Source organism: Branchiostoma floridae, chromosome 17, assembly GCF_000003815.2.
Source record: "Branchiostoma floridae strain S238N-H82 chromosome 17, Bfl_VNyyK, whole genome shotgun sequence".
NCBI classification, from domain to species: domain Eukaryota; kingdom Metazoa; phylum Chordata; class Leptocardii; order Amphioxiformes; family Branchiostomatidae; genus Branchiostoma; species Branchiostoma floridae.
The window spans coordinates 4082903-4092501 of NC_049995.1; the positions used below are offsets into that span (position 1 = coordinate 4082903).

The following is a 9599-nucleotide window of genomic DNA, read 5'->3' on the forward strand; positions in this document are numbered from 1 at the left end:
CCCTTTTATGTATAGGTGGAAAAAAGGTGTCGGAAAAGTAGCGTTAATCATTACTTGAAGAAGAGGCATTACTTTTACCAAATTAAGAGTATTTTCCGCTCAATATACCACAAGCGTCGCTTACTAAAGCAGCGGCTTCAAATGAATAGCTCCTGCTGTGTTTGCGTGTTAAGTTTAACAAAGAAAAGGAAATCTCGTCATGTGTGAAAGCTACATATAAAAGATACAATCTTTCCGATGTCTTTCCGTTACATTTGAGCTGACTTTACATAAAAGGGGGGAGGTTTAAGCAAACCTCCCCCCTTTTATGTATAGGTGGAAAAAAGATGTCGGAAAGGTAGCGTTAATTATTATTTGAAGAAGAGGCATTGCTTTTACCAAATTAAGAGTATTTTCCGCTCAATATACCACATGCGCCGTTCACTAAAGCAGCGGCTTCAAATGAATAGTGTTTGCGTGTTAAGTTTAACCAAGAAAAGTAAATCTCCTTTGTGAAAGCTACATATAACAGATACAATCTTTCCGATGTCTTTCCGTTACATTTGAGCTGACTTTACATAAAAGGGGGGAGGTTTAAGCAAACCTCCCCCCTTTTATGTATAGGTGGAAAAAAGATGTCGGAAAGGTAGCGTTAATCATTATTTGAAGAAGAGGCATTATTTTCCGCTCAATATACCACATGCGCCCTCACTAACGCAGCAGCTTCGCCTGAATAGCCCCTGCTGTGTTAACGTGTTGAGTTTAACCAAGATAAGCAACATTTGCTCCTGGTTAAAACTTACATATAGCAGATACAATTTTTGGAATGTATAGGTGCAAACGGAAAGGTAGCGTTAATTATTATTCTTAAAAGAGGCATTGCTTTTACCAAATTACGAGTATTTTCCACTCAATATACCACATGCGCCTCTCACTAAAGTAGCGACCTCGCCTGAATAACTCATTCTGTGTTAGCGTGTTTGACGAAACCAGGAAAATCAAAATATCCTCATGGAACATATGGTATCTTTCCAATGTCTTTACGTTACCATTGAGCTCACTTTACACAAAAAGATGCAATGTACAGGTGCAAGAAAGATGTCGGAAAGGTAGCGTTTACTTTTTCCAGTAGTATCGTATGTTACCGATATCGTTCCGTTACCTTTGCCTTTGAGCTTACTTTTCAGAAAACTCTCTGAACTTTCTTTACAGAGGTGGAGATTGATAGTTACAGAAAAAGATGTTGGAGAGGTAGCGTTGAAAGCAAGGAAATTAAATATTTAACCTCCTTGTTGAAAGGAAACAACAGTCGCCGGGAGGACTGGGTACATGCCCCCGAAGATTGGTGGTCATAATTACGGCATGTTCCCGTTCAGGGTAAGAGGACTAGTACTGGGCGGCCTGTGCAGTATGTCGCTCGCGGGTGGCTGTGCCTTGCAGCTTGGCATCCCGACGACATAGCGTCCTCACTACGCGGTAACGTATCATGGGAATATAGCGGGTTTGCTGTTTATATAATTGTACAAAAAAACTTTCTTATCATCTGGAAGAACATTTATTATCTACAAGCAATAATCACGTTCTCCCAGAAAGGCTGGTATTTTCTAGTGTGGTAACAGTTGTGTTTAGCTTAACATTGGCTAAACAGCGTACAAAGGGGATGGTGTTTTTCAAATTCAAATTTATTCGCCGTCAACTATGAATAACGAACAACGCGGCATTGAATTTCTAATTAGCAGCTCCCAGAAGAGGCCAGTCATGTGATAGGGCGTTATCCAATGACAGACAAAGGTGGGTTTTTTAAACCTAACGAATATACCATAATTTATAGAAGAAACCAGTTTGCAGGGCGTCTGTTTCGGGACAAGTCAAGAAGGAGCCTTGGATCCGTTTCAACACACGGATTATCGGCGTGGCTTTGCCGCAAATGGATTCGAACGGAACTACAGGACGGAACGGACATAACCATAGGACACTCAAGGCTTGCCAGAAACGGAGTATGTTGGAGAGTCTTCAAAGGGGCACAACTCAGGGTGAATTCAAGACTGTGTCATCTTGACCAGCATAAGCTGGCGGAGATATGGAGAGCACGGCCTGTTCATCACAAAACAGTACCCGTCTTCGGGAATCTCAGCGGATTTTTCCTAATGTGATGGCCAGATAGAACTATGCTGCTTGAAATGATGTCTTTCCAGGCGTATCGCCCGACACTGGACTCCAAATTGTGGACTTAAATGTAGCGGAGATTCGTGCATGGATATTGTACACCGATTGTTCCCTCGGTCGACCAATCCAAGTCCACAATTGGACTCACAAGATAGTTTAGACGGCAAAGCCATAGATACCGGTGTAGGTATGATTCACACCAAATAAGACACGCATACCCGATGCAAAAGTTCCAATTTAAGCCACACAAAACACATAAAGCCTACCTAAAGATGCGGAAAGGTTTAAACTTACGCCGCCTTTACTAAAAATAAATGACAACTATAGTCCAAGGAAAGATCACGGAAAGCGTTCGGATAAGTACGTTTCTGCACTTCTTCGCGTGCCTTTCAGGGTGTGTAAACGACACATACACGTGGGGAAATCGTGACGGAAATCGACTGTAAATGTGGTCAAAAGATCACGGAAAGGTCTTAAGAAACGCGTGCTTTCCGCCCGTATAGGTTACGAAAAACTGTCATTAACGACGCCTTTAAGCGTCTAATAGTTGCGGAAAGGCACGTGAAGGAGTGCCGAAACGTACATATAAGTACATTAAAGGGAATCTTTACGTTCACGGATAGATGTCGTTAAGTTGCGGAAAGGGTGCAGAAAGGTCTTAATAAACGCATACTTTCCTCCCGTATAGGTTACGAAAAACTGTCATTAACGACGCCTTTAAGCGTCTAATAGTTGCGGAAAGGCACGTGAGGAGTGCATATAAGTACATATAAGTGCCAACGTAAAGGTAACATTAAAGGGGATCTTTACGTTCGCGAATAGATGTCGTTAAGTTGCGGAAAGGGTACAGAAACGTCGCGTTTACGTTGAGTTTAAGCTTGCTTAAATACCAGATTTCGTGCTGTGTTGTAATCTTCACGTCCTGCCAGTGTACTGTAAGACCTTTTTGACTTTCACTTCCTGCCACTGTGGTGAGACATGAACTAAGAATCTGATCTTCAGGAAGTGGAGGTCAAAGTTTTAACTGCACTTCCTGCCAGTCTGTGATGAAACGTAACAGAATCTGAATAGAAAGAAATTGCTATAAATGATATCTACAAAGAGCAATTTTGTGCTCAATGACACCATTGTTGTGAAGTTTTCGAAGAAGTTCAAACTCGTCGGCAAAATCGTGAGGGAGTTGCCGATTTAGACCACTTTCAATGGAGATAACGTTATCCCAGTAGTAGTAGCATCCACTATCTTTCGTCAGTAACACTGATGAGGAGATATTGTCGAACATCAGGTTAGAATAAAATTAAGAATAAAATATATATGTTTGCCACCACTCATAATGTTGTTTTGCTTCTGAATTCATTGTTGTTACTCTCACATAACTGGATACACATACGTAACGATATGACAAAATTGGATTGAATTTGGACGTGGCTTCCTGTCATAATATGACGTACTTATTGAAATGCTCTGTCAGTAGAGTGGAAGGAAGTGAGTGGGAAGATGGCGTCACTGTAAATGTCAGATGTGACAGGAAGTGATCAATATCATGGGCACACTAAATTTCAATCAAAACTTCATTTGCATACTCCATGAGCTATTTCAATCTAAACTTCATTTGCATACTCCATGAGCTATCTCAATCTAAACTTCATTTGCATACTCCATGAGCTACAGTCAAAGAAGACACAAGAAACTCTTGACATTTCATGGACGTGTGAGATCCATGAACTCTTTTTCTTCTTCTGGAACACAGAGAAATTGCTACATATGATATCTACAAGGAGCAATTTTGTGCTCAATGACACCACTGTTGTGAAGTCTTCGAAGAAGTTCAAACTCGGCGGCAAAATCGTGAGGGTGTTGGCGATTTAGAACACTTTCGATGGAGGTAACGTTATCCCAGTAGTGGTAGGGGACTGTGTGGCTTTGTTGGTCCCGTGCAAACGGGTAGAAACCGTACAGGCGGACGGAATCACACAAGGTGATGGCGATTTCTACCAGGAGTAGCCCTGTTGAAGGTCTGTCTTCACTGTTGTGATCCTTGTCCAGAACTTCCCAAATCCTAGAGAGATAGACAACAAACATTGAAGAATGGATTCGACTTCGATGTATACTTCATGTAATCATGGAAGTTCATCTGTGTTGGTAGTAATCATTAGATACTAAACTTTCTTCTAACACAAAGGTATACAGGGATCAAATTTTCAACGACCAGTACTGTCGCCTTCTTCAGGATTAATTCTGATGACCAATCACTTCAGAATGTAATCTCGCGAGAGTTACAGACACGTGATCTTATTAACAACGTGATCTTGTGGATACGTGACGTCAGCAATTGGTCAAACGTGTCAGGAAGTTTATTAAGCCCACCATCTTTATTTGTTAATGGCTGGAGTGCCCTTATGTATAACTGCCTCTTTTAAACCTCTTACAAAGTAGTCCTGTCCAGTATTATGACTTTGTCCAGTGAAGCCAGACAAACTTCAAACTATATAATTCATGTAACGTTAGTGGACAAAATGCATTAATTAGTGGGAATGAAATGCGTTTCTATGCGTGTACGATTTCATGTTTATCGGAGTTAAGACATCGTTGATGAAGGTTAGACACCAGGTAAACAAAGTTGTTGGATGTTTAGGTTTTACGTAGATCTGTGTGCCCTAATAAGTGAGAGCGGAAAGAAAGAAAGAAAGACAGTGAAAATTGACGAGATTCATACTTACTGACGACGCATGCCGTCCTGCCCAAGTTCAGAAGTTGGTACTCCCATGACGACAACAATATTCAGTCCCTGTCTTCTCATGGTTTCCTCCAAATCTCTGCTGTGTTGCAAATACTCCCTGGTCGATCGCGACTTCTACAGAGATGGAAAAATGCATTTGTTTTATTTATTTATTCATTTGGCTGTTATTACATTTTCTACCATGTTGCACACTTTTGTTCAATGGTTTTATGATTGTATTCTTGAGTAAAGAATTTGAGAAAACAAACTGACACACTTACTGGAATGAACAATATCGCGTTGTTGGCTGTATAAATGTTCCTATCCTGTCGCGCTTTCCTTTTGCCATGGAAGAGCTCGTCTACCCATTTGGACATGATAGTGTTCAGAACCATCATGGAAGTCTTCTTCCCCACGTCTTTGGTGTAACCGTCTTGGGGGCTCAGGTTGAACCTTAAAACGAAGACTAAATTTACGGTTTAAACTGTAATAAAAGACTTGTACGTAACGAAAATCATCAAAATCCATTCATTCATTCTTTATTGAGTTATCAGTTTCCAAAGTCTCGAACAATAGTGGCCCTGCACATATTGCCATTATGTGCACATATTGCAATATTCTGTGTTATGATAGTATCTTAACTTCAAAAGGGTCCCGTGGCTATCACCTAGGGTGGGTACCGGTACGGTGTCCCGGTGCGAAACCGTATTTTTTCTTGTTGGATCGAAGCGGACCAGAACCTGAATTTTTCTGTACCGGTCCCCATCCCTACTCTCACCTGATGACAAAGTCACTCGTATCAATTTCACCACCGCAACCGCTGTTTAGCAGGATCCCACTGCTGCCCACCAGTGCGCATGTGCCGTAGTGACGTAATGGCGAAACCCCCTGACACTCTCCTGTCGCTAGGCAACGCCGTATGAGGTTGTCGTCTGAGTTAACTCGTACTATAGCCATCGTTTGCCTCAAAGTGGATCTCAACACAGTCCTGCAGAAAAATAGAAAAATGAATAAGCATAGTCTTCGAAACGACATCTAAACAATCAGTGTCAGTTACAGGATCAAGCATACCATTGTTCATTATAAGGAAGACTATTGAAAACATCAGCAAGCAGCTGTGACATTTTGGTCATAATTAACATCCAGAAAGTTCATATGAAATATCTTTGAAAAACTGTAACTGAGAGAGTTTATTAGTGTGTTAAAAACTAACTCTAACCTTGTGGCTATCCCATGCCACAAGATTAGAGTTCCTGTCTTCTATAAGTAAAAGCCGGTCTCGCAAAATGTAGCCAAAAACGAATTCCCTAGGGAATGGATGCGTGGAATTTTAGAATTCCTGGCAATTCAATCGTAGTACTATACCAACGGCTCCACCCTTGAGGCGTCGCCAAAAAAATAAATAAATGTAACATTGACTTCAAAATCAAAACTCAGCACAAACTGATCAAATATGATTACTTCACAAATGTAGACTTGAATTAGTGGTGAAAGACATGGAAAGAATCAACGCTACTTTTATTTTATTCATATTCTTTTAATGAGCATCAGACAAAAACCAACATCTGCCTATGGTATTCTACTCAGTGAAACATAAAATAACAGTCAGAGTTAACAAAGAGAACTAATAAATACAACACAGACATGCAACAGCGATTGTCATGAAAATAAACTAAGTCATACACAAGGCTGGCTTACCAATGTGGGCAATGGAATTTAACTAAGTGAATCGCCCTGTCTTGGAAATATAGTTGAACACAAAGTCGAATATTTGACAGTTTATTGAACGCAGGAGGAAAGGGCTGCCCATAATGAGTAGGATACATAAGGTCAGAGGAATTGATATTAGGAATTGAGGGCATCAGACGAGAGTACTTCTTCTAGGTTGAAACAGGACACGGATTGCAACATATGAGTCGTTTCATATCATATAACTGGCAATGTAACAGCGCTACTTACTTCATTTTTGAAAACTCTGCTTGGTTCTGTGCCCATTGCTTGGCTGTATCTATCCTGGGAGCGAAGGCTAAAGGATGGATAACTCTGAAATAATCGTACAAGATACAGTGAAATAAACGATGATAATCATTTTGAAAAGTTCGTCCCTTTTTGATAACTCGCTTCCTTTTATCTATGCAACGTACATGAAAATATAGGCCTTGGTTGTCACGTGACTACTTGTAACGTCATGTGATAGTAAGGTCACGTGTTTTAAATAATTTTTCGACGCCGACGTAGATAAACCTTTAGAGTAATAAACATGCTTGCTAGGTGATGAATTTGCTGGAAAAGCATAAATGTAGATATAAATGTGTATAAGGAAACATATCTCACCTAGCTGTTGTGTAAGCTTGGTGGCCAGAATACATAGAACAGACGACCAGGAGTAGAAACGTGGCTGCCAAAATAACTCTTGTCTTTTTCTTTAATTGGAAGATAACTTCTGAAACAAAAACCGTCAGCACAATACACTAATCTCACATATTATGATTGTGCTATCAGTTTCCGATAATCCAGGCCACAAGAAATTTATGATTTCACACACACACACACACACACACACACACACACACATACACACAAACACACACACAAACACACATACATACACACACACACACACACACACACACATACACACACATACATACACACGAAACACACACATACACACAAACACACACACAAACACAAGCATACGCACACACACACACATGCACACACACACAAGCACACACACACATGCACACACACACAAGCACACACACACACACACACAGAGATGCACACACACACACACAAGCACGAACACACACGCACATACATACACACACACATACACGCACACACATACACACACACACAAACACGCACACGCACACACACAAGCATATACACACACACACATACACACACACGCGCGCACGCACGCACACACAACCACACCATGATCCACCACAATACTAAGACTGACGTGTGGCCAAAGCTCTCTATTAGCCATAGGCTATTGTCGAGGACTTAAGAGCCTTGTAAACTTACAGTTAGCCAGGAAACCACTATTGTTGAAAAATAACTTACAAATCCTGAGTCACGGGGCATGGTATTATTCTTAACACGTCAACACAAAACATCCTTTATACATATAGAAGGCCAAGGACGTGTTGAGGAAAAATGAAATATATTCGATATGATATTATCAGAGAACATAAGATACCCTGTGACTAAGTATAGATCATGAAGAAATTCTTACCTTTCCATAGACCTATGTGGCTTCGAGGCAACATTTTTGGACACGAAAATTTCAGCAGCAGATTGAACGCATTCTTGGGACGGAAATGGAGCCCGACGTGCCCTCCAAAATTAGCTTAGCACCCTTCCTTAGCAACGACTTGTTCTGTTGTAACCTCCATTAGTCCCGAAGCGTCGTACGACACAAAATATCGCACGAAATATGCGACGTGTATACCTTACACTGGACCTGTAGCATGCTTGAATCAGTAAGTGTTACACAATAGATCATTTAATTTAAACGTGACGAAAATAACAACGCCCAACAGACGACATATGACCTTCTGATTGACTGTTTGTTTGTTTATTTATTTTTTTACTGAACCGAACTTTATTTGACTGTAAATTTCAATTAGAACACTGCAGAGGTATGACAGGTATGCAAAAACACCACTGTATCGTGTAACATTTATACAATTCTACGTATTTTTGATTAACTTCAGACAGACGGGATTTTTGACAGTGTACGAGTCAGTAATGCTCCAGTGAGGTCATGGCCTAATCATTCATGTGTGCTAACTTCGTTAGGGTGGAAGAACAGGGTTGGCTACTTTTTGGTAACGCCTCAGGGGCGTTGCCCACATGTTTTCTACAATCGAGGGCTCAACGCGGCTTAACTGAAACCCGAGCTATGTTAAAGCTAATGATGTTTTATAGAATTATAGTCAGTAAATCCATACTGCAAAATAGACGCATATTTATTTCTCGTCTTCGTACATGTATTTTTCTATATCATCCTACCGAAATAGTTTACGGTACACGTTAGCTTCAGAAGTTCAGTACGTAAGACACAATGTCGCACTATAGGACTCTACCAACGGGAACAGCTAAAAAATTCCTTCTTGACGGGCAAATCCGACAATTCTATAAACCGGTTGTGTCGCCCCTATCACGTGTGCAGCTTCTGTATCTGTATTGTGTACTGCAGGGACCAGAGTACGCGGACAACCAGACAAAGCACAAGGAGTCAGCTAGCAATTCCAAAACCTAGAGAAGAAACCTTCAAAAGATCGATAGCCTAGCCTGTGTTTATACAATCTCTCGCTGGCTGGGGTTAATGACCCCCTCCCCTAGGGCGGCGGCAATACTATAGGGCCGGCCGCTAGGAGCGCGATTTTAGTCAGGCTAATCGATAGCCTACCGTGGACCAAATATCTGGAACAAGCTACCACCAGACACACGCTCGGCTCCAAATCTGACCTGCTTTAAGAGACTCTTGAAGTAAACGAAATGAACAAAACGAACGGACACGGACTATGAACCCTGAACTTTTGCTCTACTACTAGTATATTTTTTATGTTTTTGTACCATGTTTATGTAATGATTTATGTTGATAGATATATTAGAACTCTATATAATCTGTATCTCTGCTATATCCTATCTTATCAGACTCTTACCTCTTTCCTCATTACCTCCATGAATACACCTTTCTCACACGGCGGCCATG

At 40.9% G+C, this 9599-nt stretch overlaps 1 protein-coding gene across 2 annotated transcripts; it reads right to left on the bottom strand.

Annotated features, from left to right (window-relative positions):
* Nucleotides 1–3836: 3836 nt before the first annotated feature.
* Nucleotides 3837–9140, bottom strand: LOC118404063 (alpha-2,8-sialyltransferase 8B-like). Of its 2 annotated transcripts, none has more exons than XM_035803017.1 (7): nucleotides 8115–9140; nucleotides 7199–7304; nucleotides 6824–6907; nucleotides 5643–5852; nucleotides 5146–5317; nucleotides 4866–4999; nucleotides 3837–4204 (listed from the first exon to the last, which is right to left on the bottom strand). In XM_035803017.1, the coding sequence occupies exons 1-7, from the start codon at nucleotides 8146–8148 to the stop codon at nucleotides 3904–3906; spliced, it is 1041 nt and encodes a 346-aa protein (XP_035658910.1). In that variant the 5' UTR covers nucleotides 8149–9140; the 3' UTR covers nucleotides 3837–3903. The 2 variants fall into 2 exon arrangements, with proteins under 2 accessions (XP_035658910.1, XP_035658909.1); XM_035803016.1 differs by having other exon boundaries at nucleotides 7199–7307; nucleotides 8115–9138.
* Between the last annotated feature and the right edge of the window lie 459 nt (nucleotides 9141–9599).